General features: G+C 43.3%; 1 protein-coding gene across 3 annotated transcripts in view; it reads right to left on the bottom strand.

Annotated features, from left to right (window-relative positions):
• Nucleotides 1–9756: 9756 nt before the first annotated feature.
• Nucleotides 9757–18076, bottom strand: part of SLC26A11 (solute carrier family 26 member 11) — a 22435-nt gene continuing 14115 nt past the window's right edge. For 2 of the 3 annotated variants that reach the window (XM_048490462.1, XM_048490464.1), the window contains exons 12-17: nucleotides 16115–16255; nucleotides 13856–13983; nucleotides 13160–13259; nucleotides 11955–12088; nucleotides 11362–11434; nucleotides 9757–10143 (exon numbers count right to left, since the gene is read on the bottom strand). In XM_048490462.1, the coding sequence (XP_048346419.1) occupies nucleotides 10052–10143; nucleotides 11362–11434; nucleotides 11955–12088; nucleotides 13160–13259; nucleotides 13856–13983; nucleotides 16115–16255 (668 nt within the window). In that variant the 3' untranslated portion in view covers nucleotides 9757–10051. The remainder of the gene's footprint in view (nucleotides 10144–11361; nucleotides 11435–11954; nucleotides 12089–13159; nucleotides 13260–13855; nucleotides 13984–16114; nucleotides 16256–18076) is intronic. The other variant, XM_048490463.1, reaches the window with a different exon arrangement.

Raw genomic sequence — 18076 nt, 5'->3', positions numbered from 1 at the left:
GAAGTTGGCTGGTTCCTTTCAGGAGATTCACACCAGCAGCCCTGCTACAGGAAATAAGTGCACCTCTGCCCAGAGAAAGAAACTACCACAGTGCCTCCTGTTGAAACCTCTACCACAGAGCCAGCTGGGCATAACAGAAAGCCCTTATTGAAGCTCTATGGTGGGAAACATACCTTTTCCCAACACAGAACATGCACATCATGCAGAAGCTTGATGGCGGGCAGATTCACGGGGAATTTCTGAGGTGTGTAAGCAGTGACTACACACATTTTTTTGAGAGACAAAGCCCAGACTTTTCAAGGTGGCTCCAAGAGGCCTTGAGTAATAGCATCCAAAGCTTGGTGAGTTTTGCTTTTGAGAGTGGGTGGGGGAGGCTTGAGAAGTTCTTGAGAGAACTCACCCAGCAGGCTTCATGTGCAGGAGCAAGGAAACAAAATGGCCTTTAGGGGGCTCCATAAGGTGGACAGAAGCAAAGGTCTCTAAGCCTGGATGCAATTAGCAGGGGATGCCCTCCTGGAGCCACCTTGACCCGAAGTCTGAGGTGCCTCTATCTTCCAAAAAAAAATGTGCAGCCTGCCTCAGGAAATTCCTCATTAGCTGCAGTGGAGGCAAAGTCACTGCAAAACAAAGAATCTTTGGGCAAATTTTTTTGGGGTGCCTGGAAGTGGGATGTATTTTTTACAGGCTAGTCGACACCAAAATTTCAGTGGGTATCATCTGTTAACTATTCTTATGATGTTATTTCGCCCAAGTTTGGTGAAGTTATGTTCAGGAGGACCAAAGGATTATTGTCCCTCAAAATGGGTAGCCAGCCATCTCCAGGTTAGCTTTCCCATTGAAAGCTTTAATGAGAATAAGAGGCTGCCCCCCTGAGGGGTCCATAACTTGCTTCCCTGAACCAAACATCCTAGAGGCCCAGATTTGGGGTACTATCATTACCAGGACAGTCTCCTGAATATTACCCTCTGAAATCATCAGTGCAGCTAGCTTTAAATCGCATCTTCCTGCAGGCCGAAAAAACACCAAAATAACCCCAAATGCCCAAATTGGTCATGGTGGTGGGGAGAGGTGGCAGCCCATATGCCAGGCTGGGGCGCCAAACTCGGTAGGTTTTGTCGGAAGCCCGGCTAGTGGTTGCCTAGGTACGCCCCTGCCTGGCAGGGATGTATTTTTAAGAACATAAGAACAAGCCAGCTGGATCAGACCAGAGTCCATCTAATCCAGCTCTCTGCTACTCGCAGTGGCCCACCAGGTGCCTTTGGGAGCTCACATGCAGGAGGTGAAAGCAATGGCCTTCTGCGGCTGTTGCTCGATCACCTGGTCTGTTGAGGCATTTGCAATCTCAAATCAAGGAGGATCCAAGATTTGGTAGCCATAAATGCGACTTCTCCTCCATAAATCTGTCCAAAAAGCCCCTTTAAAGCTATCCAGGTTAGTGGCCCATCACCACCTCCTGTGGCAGCATATTCCAAAACACCAATCACTAAGCGTTCGCCAGTGAAGAAGTGTTTCCTTTTATTAGTCCTAATTCTTCCCCCCAGCATTTTCTAATGAATGCCCCTGGTTCTAGTATTGTGGAGAAAGAGAAAAAATTTCTCTCTGTCAACATTTTCTACCCCATGCATAATTTTATAGACTTCAATCATTATCCCCCCCTCAGGCGTCTCCTCTCTCCAAACTAAAGAGGAGTCCCAAAGCGGCTGCAGCTCCTCTCCTCATAGGGAAGGTGCTCCAGTCCCCTCAATCATCCTTTGTTGCCCTTCTCTGCACTTCTTTCTATCTCCTCGATACCCTTTTTTTTTTTGAGATGCGGCTGACCAGTGGAACTGAACACAGTACTCCAAGTCGCGGTCGCACCACTGCTTTTATATAAGGGCACTGACAATTATCTTACTGCAGTTTTGCGATTCTCAATTCCTTTTCCTACCATTGTCCCCAAGCATAGAGTTTGTAGCTGCTTTTCACAGCTTGCCATGCATTGAGTTCGACATTCCCATGGAACTATCAACTCCAAGATGCCCAAATCCCCTTCCTGGTCTGTGACTGATAACACTGGACCCTTGTAAGCGTGTAGTATGTGAAGTTTGGATTTTTTGCCCCTATGTGCATCACTTTGCATTTTGCTACATTGAACTGCATTTGCCATTTCTTAGCCCACTCACCTAATTTCTCTATCCAAAGGTCCGGCTTGGAGACTCTTAGCCAATCGCTTTGTGGTTCTCCCACCACCCTACATGGCAATTTTGGTATCATCTGCAAACTTGGCCACCCACGCTTCACTCCACCCTACTTCCAGGCTAGTCATTTTTATGAATAGGTTAAAGAGCACTGGTCCCAAAAGCCCAATGGATCATTGGGGGACACCACTCCCTACATCTCTCCATTGTGAGAACTTCCCATTTACACCCACTCTTTGCTTCCTGTTTCTCAACCAGTTTTTAATCCATAGGAGGACTTCCCCTCTTATTCCTTGATTGCTGAGTTTTCTCAATAGTCTCTGGTGAGGAACTTTGTCAAAAAGCTAGTGATGCCAAAAAAATTTTTAAAGCTAGTGATGCCAAAAATTTCAGGGTATCATCTGTTAACTATTCTTATGATGCCACCCAAGTTTGGTGAAGTTATGTTCAGGGGGACCAAAGTTATGGTCCCTCAAATGGGTAGCCCCCATCTCAGGTTAGCTCCTATTGAAAACAATGGGGATGGGGGCATTCCATTTTAGGCATCCATAACTTTGCTGCCCCTCCTGAACCAAAGACTCACCAAACTCAGGTGTGGTATCATCCAGGGCACAGTCTCTGGATGATGCCCTTCTGAAATCATAGTGCCAGCTTAGCTTTTAAAAAATACACTCCCTGCAGGCTGAAAAAAACACCAAAGTAAATACCCCCTCAAAAAAACTCCAAATACTCCTTTGTATTGGCAAGATTTGTTCATATTTGGGCTAAGGGGACGCCGTCGGACAATTTTTGTCCGAGATGTGCCTTAGTTCTGTTCTAAATTGCCGAATTCAACCTCGAATCTGCTGGCTCTTTTCATCTCGAATCTCCAACCCTCAAAAGTGATTGCTGTTTTTTCAGGGGTGGGAGAATCCACCCCAAACAGCATCACTTCCAATTTTTGTTTAACCGGGGCCCCCCCAGATTCTCCCTTTAAGGTGGATTTAAAGAAAGAATCTGAAACCATGTTTAAACAACAATTCATTGGAAAGTGATGCTGTTTGGGGGGTGGATTCCACTGGAAGGTGTTTTTGTGAGAGATGATGCTCGACATTTGTTTGGTAAATGTTTTGCTGGAGGTGATTTGTGAGAGATTTTTACATAAGCTTAATACCCACTTGGACTGGCTTGGGAGTTGTTTTCTCCAGGCTAACAACCTACCTCATAGGGTTGTTGTGATTACGAAAAAGAGTTGGTGGGGGAGAGAGCCATGTAATGTTTTGATGGGAGTGGGAGGTGTTTTGTGAGCTGGGTACAAAAAAAACGTCATTGTTTGGTCATAGTGGGGGAGGGTGGCAGCCCACCATCGCCCGGGCAGGGGGGGGGGCACCAAACTCAGGTTTTGTCCCCGGGCGCCAGTTTGCCTAGGTACACCCCTGCCAAGAGCTGCCTGCAATGTTGCTGGTATTAACACATAATTGTAAACTGAAAAGTATAATGGGAGACAAATTGTGTCCAAATTGTAAATTGGGGGGGGGGGAACCCCGAATATGTCATTATATCTGAATCCTTAAAAGGCACAGTTTCATCTTTTCCACTTAAGTCACTTTCGCCATCCCTCCCCTCGCTTAAAAAAACTTTACTTCAAAGCTTTTTGCTAAATTTTGCACAATTTTGTGAGTAATCAAGGTCAATAATGTTAGCCATTAACACAAAGTAAATCAACATCATTGTAAACTGAAAAGTATAATGGGAGACAAAATGGGTTCTTGTAAAATGAAAAAAAAATGTCATTATACCTGAATAATTAAAAGGCAGTTTTGTTTCCCGCAGGTCACTCGCCGTCCCTGCCCCTCAAAACGTTAAATTGTTGTGAGTAATCAAAGTTAATAATGTTAGCCATTTGGGAAATTTGGCAGTCCAAAAGTGATCTTTTAGATCACTTCAAAGCACTCTAAATGGGGCTGCTTTTGAAAAGTGTTTGGAAACTTCAATTGGTACAGAACCTACAGGAGAATATTGACTGGAGTAAGAGGCATAGGAACCATGTCATGGCAGTCTTGGCCCACACTGACTCCTGGTCTCTTTCTGGACACAATTCAAGGTGTTGGTGTTGACCTTTAAAGCCTTAGATGGCTTGGGACCAGGATACCTGAAGATCCATCTACCCCCCCTGAGTAAGCCCTACTCCTGACCTTTGTAGGATCATCTTCTAAACCCGTGCTTCAGGTTCCCCTGCCTTATGAAATTAGGCAGCATGGACTAGTGGTTAAGGTGTTGGACTAGAATCTGTGGAAAACAGGTTCACATCCCCACTCTGTCATGGAAACTTGCTAGGTGACCTTGGGCCACTCACACACACTTAGTCTGGACCCTGGCAAGTGCTTGGATGGAAGACCTCCAGGGGATACTAGGGGCATAACAGGTAAACAACAGTAAACTACCTCTAAACATCTATTGTCTTGAAAATCCTTAAGTCAGTTGTGCCTTGATGGTAAAACACACAACCTGAGCCTTTTTTTAATGCCAAAACTCTGGAACTCTCTCCCCAGGGAGACGGGCCTGTCCCCTTCTGTTGCTATCTTCTACTAGTGGGTGAAGACCTTTTTGCTTCATCTAGAGTTTTTCAGTGATCCTCCTTCCTGCCATATGTTTAAAGTTGTTGTTTTTATGTTTTTGTATATGTATTTTAGCTTTGATTTTAATGAGGTATTTTTGTTTGGTTTTTAAGATGCATTTTAATCTGTTAATCCCCCCTGTTGGCCCTGTTGAGGGCAGAAAAGCAGGACATAAATTTTGTAAACAAAATAAAATAATAAACTTTTAATTTAAAAATATCTTGGGCCCCTGGGGACATGAGAGGAACTCAAGTTAAACTGTGCTTCAGTCCTCAGAGAACAAAAGTCAAAACAGACTGGAAAAGGATAAGTCAACAAAATGTTTCTAGCATGATCAGCAACAATTTCTACAGCTATTCGTTTCTGAGTATGTCGCATTAGGTTCCAAGGTATTTGTTCATGAATAAAAATCACTGTATCACATCATGGCTTTGAGTACATCATTGTTACTAAAGTCAAAGTTCAATTATCTTTCCTGGCAGCATTCTTATATGAGGTAAAGGAGTAAAGGAATCCCTTTATTTTCCATGTGGTTGGATGGTCTGTAATATATATAAGCCAAGGTCTTCGTTTACAAAATATTTTGTCTTCCCTACATTGCTTTCAGAAGTTTCAAATTTCACAATACCAACTATACTTTATATACTCTGGGTGACCTTGGGCTAGTTACAGCTGTACAGAGCTCTCTCATCCCCACCCACCACACAGGGGGTTTGTGGGTGGGGGAAGGGAAAGGAGATTGTAAGCCCCTTTGAGTCTCCTACAGGAGAAAAAGGAAGGATATAAATCCAAACTCTTCTTTTAACCCCCCCCTCCATCTGTCTGCTATTGCAAACAAGGAACTATGAAGCGATGACAAAATGCTGTAGCAATGCATGGAGGAATAGTTAGAGTAAACTTTTTCACTCAGAAGCAGTAGTACAATTCAAGTACTAAGTAGCAGCAACTACAAGGTATTCTAAAACAGATGTGATTAACGGTATTTCAGTATTTTAGCACAAGGGTGTAAAACATGTGGCGGGGGAGGGCAGATCCGACCTCTTAGGGGGCTTATCAGGCCCACAAGCCAGCTGAGGCACACCCCCCCCCCGTCCATTCCCAATCTGGCCTGGTGAGGGGGGGGGTGTTCCTCAGATGGTTTGTGGTCTGATAAGCCCTCTGAAGGCACTCACTCCATCCTGTTGCAGGGTCACCAGTCCAGGCACCCCCGAGCGCCATTCTGGGGCCAGGCAAGGCAACCACCTCCACACCCGAGCCAGGCCTGATCCAACCAAGTCACATTTATGTCATATTTGGCCCTCATAACAATTGAGCTCAACGTCCTTGCTTTAATACATATTTAAGAAATTAACAAGCTTCTCTGCATGTCCTGCTTCATAGGCTAGTAGCCTGTATCCTCCCATAGTTTGCTTGTTGTGGGTTTTCCAGGCTGTGTGGCCATGGTCTGGTAGATCCTGTCCCAAATGTTTCGCCTGCATCTGTGGCTGGCATCTTCAGCCATACCCATAGTTTGTTTAGGAAATGCAACGTTTTAAATCAAATTGCATCTATTTTCCTTGCTGCATACCCAACATCTTCAAATTTTCACAATTGCAGCTGTTTTGACCTTTGTGCTGTACTGTCCTTCAATTCTGTACACTAGATGAAGAGGCTGTATAGGCATTCAAGTTGCCAACTGGCCAGGAAAAATGGCCTGTCCTTTTGCCCGAAGTGTCATGTAAAGAAATGGACAAAGGAAATTTGTCACAGCTTGGAGCTAAAGAATACCACCTGATAATGGCTGCAGATCAAACTGATATTAAAAGGATAGCAGCAAGGACCAGTTAAATGTTGGCAAGCCTATCAAGCATTAAGAAACATCTCAATTCCCTTTGCTATGGTGTCTAGTCTTCCCCAGATATACCATTCTTAGGCCAAGCAAATACAATAAAAAATCTTGTACAATAATCAGATTTCAAACTCAAAGCAATAACATAAGGGTCTGCAGAACTGTAGATAGTTGCACTTTAGTGGCTCACCTGGAGGAATCAGAGCCAAGTAAACCTCTGCTAGGTGTTAATTGCTGTAGCTGCTTCTTAAAGTATCAGGACATAACACTGGTCAAACACCCCTCAGAACTGGAAAGGGGGTGTTTCTTTTCTAGATGGAGGCTGGGAGGGGAAAACAGATCGTGAGCATATGAAAGAAATCTGTTTTGGGATTGCTGCAGGAAAGACAGAGAAGGGCTTTTAAAGTATGAAGATGAGGGGAGACCCAAACAGACAGCTGCTACTGAAGTGGGCAGAGGCATCTTGGGATGTAGGATCTCTCTTGCTCACAAGAGATCTACAACATTTAAACAAAAATAATTTCTTGCTTTTTGGGGATTTGATGTGGGGTAGCAGTGCTTCTTGCCCTCTGCCTGTGATCCATCTCTAACTGTGGTGGAGTATTCTCCTTTGGAGGTTTTTAAACAGAGGCTGGATGGCCATCTGTCAGGAGTGCTTTGATTATGTGTTCCTGCATTGCAGGGGTTGGACTTGATGGCCCTTGTGGTCTCTTCCAACTCTATGATTCTATGATTCTAAAGCAAATCTACAAAATCACCATAAACCTGCAGCACATTCTTCTCCCAGGAAGCCAACCTGGCTGAGTGCTCGCTCACTTCTGGAATTGTTCAGAGAAATGGAACAAGTGTAACAATGGAGTTTAGCCCTAGATAATTATTTCAGCTGACCAAACTAATTTGTCACTATTGCAGAAAAATTGCCACCAGCATTTTATAGTTAGTCCTACACGCTACATGAAAAGATGACTTCATATAGTAATTGTTTCAAGTTATTCAAATATTTCTTCCCCTACAACACACACACCTACACACACATTTAAGGTAGAGCAACACATCCATATAGTTAATATAATGGGGGCAGGTGGGGGGGGGGAGAAAGCTGCAGAAAAATGCAAGGGAGAAAGTACACACTAACAAAAGAAAGACAAAGAATATGGGATTACTATTAAAAGTTTGACTTCAGGAGATGGAATATTAAATCTTATTTTTAGTCTTTGAGCAAGTGTGAAAGCACCAGCAGAAATATGACCTTAGTCAAAACTTAACCCGCCTCTTGTGGAGTTCTTTCTACCACCATTAAGACCCTTTCTATTAACAAGAGATAGGATGGAGTAATAACTGAGGTCCAGAAGTGCTATAAAGGTGTTAATTACAGCCCAACAGAAAAATAATAAAAATAACACAATCTGAGGAATAGTTTCTTTCGCAGAAGCGTGCGATGAGAATGGGGCAAAGAAGAACACAGCCACCTGTCCTCAAGTTTCTTTTTAGCCAAAGGAAACCTTCGTGGTTTGCCTGTTCCCCTTTAAAAATTGCTGTGTTATTTTGTAAGACATGGATGTGGGAAGGAGATGGTTCACAGCTGCAAGCAGTTTCTAGTATTGTGATTAACAAAGGAGGCCAAACAGATATAGCCAAATGGCCTTGCATAGCTGAGTGATTGGAGCACAGGTGTGTAATCTAACCTCCCTGGATTTCCCCCCCTTAGTTGGTGCCAGCAAACAATTAGATGGCCGCTCATGAGATGGGGGGAAGTGACCATTTGGCCAACTCTTTGAAGTTGCTGAGTCAGTGGGTAGTATTGATTAACATCATCAGTCAGTTACCCTTGCAGGGACTAGTCTGATTGGGCTAGGAACAGAACCCCATGTGGGGGTTTTCTGATAAAAGCTCAACAAGTGGATGGATAGGCACGCTCTGCAGATGAAGGGGCCTAGGAGGTTGCACTGGACAATCAGCTTTATTATTATTATGGCTGCTCATGTGGGGGAGAGGAAATGACCAAGCAAGGTCACTATGTGGAACTTGCCTGGCTGAGTGTTTGTGTTTAGTTAGCACCCAGTTTGGAGACTGAGGTTTCTTGTTTTGTCAGGAAGTCTGTTCTGCTATGCTGTGCTCAGCTAAAGATTGGAGATTGGCAAAGAGAAGGGTCATGAGTTAAGGGAACTTCTCCACACGTAAAATGAGGCAGATGTAGAAAATTATATAGAAAAATCATGATTAGCACCAAAACAGATGATGTCATTATCATTTAATGGAAACCTCTGCAGTTGAGGGTAAACAGCAAATCCAGCTGTACCAGTTTCCATTGTTAAGGCTGGATATATAGCGGGGAGAGATTTGTTTTCCCCAAATACACTTCTATATACCCAGTTACATTCTGAAAATACAGAGCAAGGAGTATTGCTCTCCACATATATTCTGTTGCACATACATCTCCATCGGACAGATATCACAGGTGTGGAACAACTGCAGAAGTATGCTAACAACAAGAAGACCAGTTTAGAACTAATGTCTAGAAAGAGGAAGGTGAGTTGACTTGGAAAGTGAAGTGTAACTTGGTTTTGGTTAACCTCCAATCAAAATGTACATCAGTATACAATATAATCAAACACACTCTCAGCAAAATGTCAGTGTTAGACAACTGGTCCTTTTTAAATTCGTTCTGCTTTATTTCAATTGTTTATTTCAAAAATAATTTTATTCCCTTAATTCCCTTTCCAGATTAGTGTTCCCTTAACAATGTTACTGGAGTGCAACAAACTTTACACCAGAAGCCTTCCAATTGAAGGCACTGCATGCCACAACAATACCCCCTTGACTCCTCTTACACTTGGAGGAGGAGGAGGACTTTGTATTATATCCCCCCTTTTTCTCCTGTAAGGAGACTCAAATAGATTTACAATCTCCTTTCTCTTCCTCCACCCCACAACAAACACCCTGTGAGGTGGGTGGGCTGAGAGATCTCTGAAGAACTGTGACTAGCCCAGGGGTCTGCAACCTGCAGCTCTCCAGATGTTCATGGACTATGCTGGCTGATGGGATTTGTAGTCCATGCACATCTGGAGAGCCGCAGGTTGCAGACCCCTGGACTAGCCCAAGGTCATCCAGCAGGAATGTGTTGGAGTGGACAAGCTAATCTGGTTCACCAGATAAGCCTCCACCGCTCAAGTGGAGAGCCGGGAACCAAACTCAGTTCTCCAGATTAGAGTGCACCTGCTCTTAACCACGACACCACGCTGGTGTAGTCATCTTCAGAGAAGTTTCCTCTTCCTTTCTTAAAGTGTTCACAGTGAACAATTCCAGCTGCTGAGCCACTTCTGAATTCCAGCACGATGCTTAAAATGCACAGACAATATAGATCAACAATACAGATCAACAGGGTATCTGAAATCTGTCTCCAGGCTTAGTTTGGGAATTTGTACATAGTCATTAACAGTACTGCATCCTCACTGAATGATCCCAGATGTTGGCAGTATGCTATCGCTGCCATCAAACAAAGCTTCACGGGCTCTGTGCAGCTCCTCTTCACAACTCCTCTCTGCAGGAGAGAAAAAGAAAGGGACAGTTAAAGAAAGATTCAGCAGAGGGGCACCCTCAGATTCACAGCCCATCTAGAACAAGAGTTTATGATGGGTGGATGGAATATACCAAACCATCATTGATAAAGAGAGCACAATAGTAGCTAGAGATCTTTACTTAAATTTGAAACAACTAACTTAGCACATATTCCCTTTGAGTTTAATTCTCAGTTAAGCACACTTACCATGCTCTCAGATCAGAGAATCCTTACAGTTTCTGAAAACTGTTGCAGTGCAACTTTTTCTCTCCATTCGTGGGGAAAGCGAAGAAGATCACTTTGTGTTAAGCTTTTTTCAGGTTTTCTCACTCTTCCCCATCTACCCCTGCTCACTCAACACCAGTTTCTCCCACTCTTCGGGCCACTATTCAGAAGGATTAGAGGACTTTTTAAAAAATACCTAAGGTCTACTGCTGAAATGATAGACCCTGAAACTGACATGAAATTGAACAGGTCTAGCAAACTAACACTAGACCAAAGACAACAAGAACAACAACCAGAAAGGTGGCAGGCAGCCTCCCAAATGGAGGTTGCACGGAAACAGCAGGCAGACAAAATGGCAGATCAGATCAGCTAGTGACACTTTGCAGCAAGAGAATCCCTGTGTAAACAAAAAATCACAGGAAAACCCCACTGCGAAGCAAACAGCCATGGGGTAAGTAGTGTATGCATAAATGGCCAATAACTACTTAAAACTAACTTCAACCTTTCCCATTTTCATCTCCTAATCGTTCAATGTGCTCTACATTATCATTTGATGAAAAACCGCACTCTGTTTATTTTAAACCGTGGAAGTTAGTAAGGCTGAAAAGGAATGACTTGCCTAACACTAAATACTTTTTTTCTTGTACAAGTCAGTCTCTGTTTTTTGTATCTAAAAGAAAATGCATTACATTTGAACAATGAGCACGGGAGTGCAGAGTCAGATGGTAATGCAATACTTTGTAGAAAACAGTAGCTCTGGAGACCTTTTTTGTCTGCATCTTTAAATATATTTGTGATGCAGGAAGAGAAAATAGATTATTTAATACATTTGACTTTTTGTGATACCAATCCAATCTGTTGCCCACAAATATGTGATTGCTATACTTAAAAATGCAGGAGGCAGCCACAATTGCTGCAGAAGCATTCCAGGGTTATCACAGCAATTTTCTTCAGTTCCCTTCCAGCCTTACCCACCTGCATCCTCCAGGTTGGAAAAGTTATAGAAGCCTTCCAGATCAGCAGCTAGCAGAACTTGGAGCACGTGAGCCTGTGGATTAGGAGGAAAAGAGGAAACTGGTCAGTTACCATTCCAAGTTTTTCCCATGCAATTCAGAGAAGCTATTAAGCATCAAGGAAGTGGGAAGCAAAACCACAGGACCTTGGATGGGTGAAATGAAAGCAGGGTTCAGGAATGGAATAAATGTCACTTGCATGGCTAAGATCTCAGCTTCTCTCCCTTGCATTTCTGGTTAAAAGTATCTCAGGCAGCACTGTTGGTAAAGACCTCAACCTGAGACCAGACACTCAAGAGAGCCTCTGCAGGCACAACCAACAATTAGTTACAGGGAATAACAATTCTCCATTTGTATAAGGCAGTTGATTATGTCTTAAATAGATGATCTGTATTCTAAAATGACATTCTGAAAATTTCAACTTTTAAAAAATTTCCACGTATTTTTACTTAAATGAGAGATGCTGCAGCGTAAGCCTGCCTGATTAGTTTAAACCTGTATAATTATCCAGTCAAAACTTGTACACCTTTCTCCCATGTCAGAGATCTTACACACCTGCACATTAATGAAGATCAGGGAGGTTCTCTTACACCGGAATTCCTGAAGTAGGTCTGACAGCCCCTTCACCACCGTATAATCAATGTTATTGACATGGGTACAGTCCAGGATGACAGTGCGCACTGGAGACTCTGAAGGCAGATAATGGTACAATCAGGAAAGGCAAATACAGGCAGACCAGTTATTTCTACAAATTATTCTGGCTGATTAAATCTAATGGGTATATTTCAAACTCTGAGTCAGCCCCATGAGACTGCCTTTTCACAGCCTGGAGTCCTTCCCATAACCCACTGTGGAATTCCAGTGGGCTGTCTGGAAGTCAAGGCTGTAGGAAGAACCAAGACAGCATATCTAAGAATATATTTTTTCATTAGTGGAGAACTGAGACTATATTAAGACTCCCCAGCACCACCTTCAATTCAATACCATTGACAGTTTCCTCATTCCATCTGCGATACTGCCAATGGGACAGTGCCAAAAGGGCATGTTAGGGCTGCATGAAACCCTGAAAGGCTGAAAACTCTACACTGCAAAAGTGTCTGTACAGGTACCTTGTTGTTCTGTCAGGAACTGCCTCTTCGAGTTCCTTCCATAAAATGCACAAAATTCCCATCTAGACACACGATGCTTGGCTGTGCAATACTCATCTGCTGCTTGAAACCCATATAGTAACCCATGAAGTAACATTCAGTGAGACAATGGGTTGGATCAGGGATGGAGTGAGGGGGAATAGCATCCGGTGCCCCTGCCATGCCCCCGCCATGCCCCCAGAATGCCCTTGCCATGGACCCGCAGGGGCGCATGCCCGGTGTGTTGCCCCCTCCCATCCCCTTGGAGCTACGCCTCTGGGTTGGATCCCACCAGCTCTTCCACTCAGTCCAATTCCCATTCATACTACAGTACTAATCCCACATGAATTCTGTACATGCAAGCCCTCTTATTCTCAGTGTAGTCTTTTTGGATGGTCAGTAGGCAGCTGATTGCATCCAACCCTTTTTAAAAGGAACTGGGAATCAGAAACATAAGCTGTTCTTGAACAGGTCTTTAGCTCCTCAAGGGAGGGTTTCTGTGTAAATAACATCACATCATGCTAAGAATGCTTGGTCATTTTGTTCAGGTGATTTTGCGAAGACATTTTTTACCTCTGGATAAAGTTCAATTCCTCACAGCTAATACCCATATCAACTGTGCAAATACTTTACCTGATAGAGCTTGTTTGTGCACAGTGTCACGGAGGAACTCAATGGCTGGAAAATGCAGGCCACTGGCAGGCTGTAACAGTATCATCTCATGTTCAGAGACCTGCAAGCAAAGTTGGGAGAAGGTTTTGGTGTGAACATGGCATTTGTTACTGACGGTGATTTCCATCCTCATCCTCTTTAAAATCAAAGGAAATCTGCCCCCTCATAGTGAATGTGTCCTATGTTTTCTATATGAAAAACCTAAGCCATATTGAAAGTTGGCTTGGTACCAGAAACAGATGCACATGTAATATAAATTCCACCCTTAATGCTTTGCATGGGATAACTTTTACCTAATTCACACCTAAGGGTAAAGATATGTGTATCTTTAAGAAGAATAGGTACAGGAAGGAGAAGTTGCTCTGTGATCAGTTTTATTCAAAGATAACTCTGTGCTGCAAAAATCCCATTTCTCTTCTAAAATGGAAGAATATGTCTCCCTACTCTCCTCAAAAGAGAAAAAAGTATAAGTGCATTTGCACAGTAGTGAGAATGCTTCCACTGAAGCTCACTGTGACCACCAGATCAATAGGAAAAGAAACAGAAAGTAGGTCAAGGGAAGCAGAAAAAGATGCATCACAAAGCTAGGAGAAGAAATGATACTCTTCTATGATGGCTCTCTTTTAGTAACATAACCACATATCCACTCAAACAAACCTTTATCTTTGGCCTGGCAATAGGGTAGAGCAGAAGAATTGCCGAAACCAGCACACCTGCCATGATACCATACTGCATCTCCCAGAAGCAGAGCAAGAACGTCACACATAGTGGCACCAGGTCCAGTCCTGAGGGAAATGAATGCATAAATTTCAGTCACTGACTCACCCTTCCTGCAGCAGACTGACTAATACAGACAAAAACAGGAAAATGAAAGACATGAAACTTATTTGCCTACTATGAAGGTTTTATTAAAGAGTTTGCACCTCACAGATGAAGCACTGAGGAGACTTAATAGCAAAGGACATGAGGCAACAGAAAAGGACAGGACAAAACAAGCTCATGTTCACACTGTGTGTATTCCAGCTCTAAAATTTACCTCAATATTCCCTGCTCTAGCAGTGGGACATAAGTGACCATATTACAGCTCACACTATACTATAAACCAACAGCCACAGGATGAATAGGAATATTCAAATGCTCTTAGGGAGAAGTTTCCCCTTATACCCATGAGATTATTGTGACTAATTCCAGTGTAAAATCAGTGAAAACAACAGTGGAGAGGGTAATGAAATCAATGGAAGCCAACAGCTATGAGGGGGGAATCCAAGAATAGGAATAAAAGTACATATAAGAATATGCAGAAACGCACACTCACTTAGCAGGAAGAATCACTGAGGCTCCTGAAGACAAAAACAGCAAAACTCCACTTTCCACATTCAGGCAACAATAATTGTGCCTCAAAGTATGTTTTCACAACATCTGAATATGAGTTTTCTATCAATACTTGAAAGAAACATTGAAAGACTGATTATGGGTTGTGGACATTAAGGCTAACAAATTCAGTATTGTTTCTTTTATCAACATTGAGTGGGGAAAGGACCTTGGGCTATAGTATACTATCAAAAGGATGGAGAATCTGGATGGAAACTGCATTATATTTCAGGATCATATGCATGAAAAACAGGAAAAAAATTCCATAGGTGGTTTTCTATTAGCAAAAAGCTTTTTGCACTTCCTAAAGGAAACATGTAACTATGCCCTGTTTTAGGAAATACACAGCATTTTATTCGTAAAAAGCCTCCTTCGGTAAATTTCCCAGTTGTCCACCAGATGCCAGTATACTTTACATGAAGTAAATAAAAAGTACCAAGTGCAGCCAAGGAGCAAAAGGTTGGCAGCTAAGCAAACTCAAAGGGCCTTGCAGATATGACTGTGATGACGGACAGCAGAATCCAAGGCAAACTCTGATGCTGAGGGATCTACAAGGGGATGCAGGTTTTATAAAACAAGAAAGCAGATCAGTGCCCGGAGGGGTCAATCCAGTGGTGGGATTCAGCAGAACCGGTTGTTAAAATGGTGCTTGTAAACCACCAGTTGTTAAATAATTTGAATCCCACCACCGTAACCAGGTGTTAAATTATTTGAATCCCACCACTGGGTCAATCCATCATTTTCATCTGAGGAAGTAAAGAATCCCTTGAAGAAGAATGTCTGGATTTGAGGTGCAGGTATTCAGTAAATTTCTCCAAGGGCAAAGCAAGGTCACAGAAAACAGGTTAGGTGACAGAGGATGCTATCCCAAGATCTTCATCAGTAACAGCGTCCTTGGTCATTGTGAAAGTTCACTGAGATTCCATCAATCAGTATAAACTGTGAGGAGGGAAAGGTTCTTAGGGACAGATTGTTTTGAATAAATCGGATAATGCAACTGCCTCCATATGAAAATATGGAATGAGCCAAATCAGATTTCACATGGAACAGGATCCTCCGTTCTAAGAAGCTGACATTCACAGACCATTGCATGGATCAGTGGAGGTGCTCACAGAACGGCCTTGAAAGTAACAACCGTGAGTGCCGAGCAATATGCCAAAAAAGTTCTGAGTACTGCTGAGTCTAAATATCAGTTCTAAACTTTAGTTTTCTTACAATTACCTACATTTTCCGTATGGACGGTGAAATATTTGTGCCACAGGTACAGACTTTGCTGACCTGGAATTTGAAGGGGTGGAAAGAAAGGTCTCCCCACTTCTCCTACAAATTGAAGAACAACAAACAGGTAGGAAAGAGGGAGTGAGGGAGAAGTAACGTTCACGTTCCAGATGTCTCCTCATCCTGAACAACCCGCCTTCCTGCTGTCTCAATTTCAGCCCAAAATACAGACAGTATGTCAGGCCATTCAAATTCCATAAGGAAGCACTGCAACCCCACCCCCCAATTTTTTACAGTGTGAAAGTAACAGGACATCCACGCTCATACTTTTAACCTGCCATAATGTGCAGAAGATCCTGGCGTCAAACATAGGAGCCACAGCACAGATGATGACAGCTGCCAGAGCCGCTTTGGGGATGTAGTAGAAGAGAGAAGTAAGGTAAGCAAGAGACAGCAGTACCAGAGCCCCTGTGGAGAAAACAAGTGACTCAGTACTGCAGGTATCACACCATGACAGGTACATGCTGGGTGGCAGAACAAAAAGCAGTTGGGCTGGATTCATCAGACACATCACTGGACGAGGCAAGCAGGAGGTTACGGCTGCAACCCCAGAAATACTTTCCTAGGAGTAAATCTTTTTGAATAAAAAGGGACTTTCTTCTGAGTGGACCCACACAGGGTAACTCCCTGTATTACAAATAGTTAACCCAGCCCCACTACCAGGCTGCTTTCACAGCAAGAAGATTAATCCTGACACAGGAAATATAACAATCACCAAAGATCAATAACCAATTCTGTTTATGTCAGGCCTGCGCCATACTCAGCCTGGCAGTTTGCACGTCCATAACAAGGTCGCAGATGGCTCAGCCATTATCATCACTCGAGGCGAAGGAGGCCTCCCCCTGCTCGCATGTAACTAGCCAATAGAGCTTAAACGTTTGCTCTTATCTGCCTTTCTCTGAAGGAGTGAACTGTCTGTCCTAAACAATGCCTCTGTTCCCACCGTCCTTTCAAATGCTGATTGTATGGGAATACGAGGGTGGGGGGATTCTGGGTTGAACCTTTCTGTAACTTACAGGTATATACCAGAGGCCAGAGAGCCAAACTTCAGTTTCGGCTTTCTGAGCCTGGGATTACACAGTTCCAATAAAGCTCTTGAAACTTTCCTGAGTCTCATTGATGACCAGAGTAGCAGACCCTTACAGTTTATCAGTAATCAGCATTACAGTTCTGCAAAACAGATGTCAGCACTACATTCATGATGATGGAGAGGGTCTTCAACTTATAACTGACTTATGGTGACCATGTAGGTTTTCAAGGCAAGAGGTGTCTGTCATTGCTTGCCTCTGCATAGCAACCCTGGACTTCCTTGGTGGTCTCCCATGCAAGCACTAACCAGCGCTGACTCTCCTTAGCTTCCAGTATCCAACAAGATTAGGCTACCCTTAGCCATCCAGGTCAGGGCTGCTGTGTTCCTAGCACACACTATTCAACAAAAGGTTTTGATCTCAGCTTGTTTGCTGGGCTCCCTTCCCGCCCTGCAAAGTAGGGAGCTTATTCATAATTTCCCCAGTTTTAATTTCTCTAAGTTTTAGTTTCCTGTGATCTGAATTCAGGCAACCCAGCTTGTAGATGGAGGCACGATTCAACTGGCTGAGCTGCCTGCATTTGGACACTGTCCAGGACCAAACATAAGACCAGAGTTCATCAGGAGGCCATAGGGGTGGGTGGGGGAGGCTGGCTGAATTTCCCCTACTGTATCTTCTGATCCATTCCCCCCCCAGTTGAGCACTGTTTTTCTTTTGAGAAAAAACAGAGGCAAAGAAGGTGTTGAGTAGTTCTGCCTTTTCTCTGTCCCCTGTCAGAATTTCACCACCTTCTCCATGCAGTGACCCTATCATATCCTTTTTCTTCCTTTTGCTATTGACATAAAAAGTCCCTTTTAATTGTTTTTAACATCTCCCGCATGTCTGAGCTCATTATGCTTTAGCTTTTCTGACTTTCTCCTTACATGTCATGGCTATTTGTTTGAATTCCTTTTTAGTAATTTTCCCTCTTTTCCAGTTCTTGTTCATGTCCCTTTTATATGTTAGCTCACTTGAGAGTTCTTTAGTCATCCATCCTGGTTTCTGTAGACACCTCCCATAATGAGATGCCTTTTGAAAGTCCTTGTGAGTTCCTGCTTCTCTTGTTCTGAAACCCAAACAAGGCTTTCTAACACTTCCTTATACTATATCCTATTAACACCAGACACCCAAAAATAACTGGGCATCAGGTTGGCATGCTCTA

Source organism: Sphaerodactylus townsendi, linkage group LG03, assembly GCF_021028975.2.
Source record: "Sphaerodactylus townsendi isolate TG3544 linkage group LG03, MPM_Stown_v2.3, whole genome shotgun sequence".
Classification (NCBI taxonomy): Eukaryota; Metazoa; Chordata; class Lepidosauria; order Squamata; family Sphaerodactylidae; genus Sphaerodactylus; species Sphaerodactylus townsendi.
This window is presented reverse-complemented; position numbering and strand designations above follow the sequence as displayed.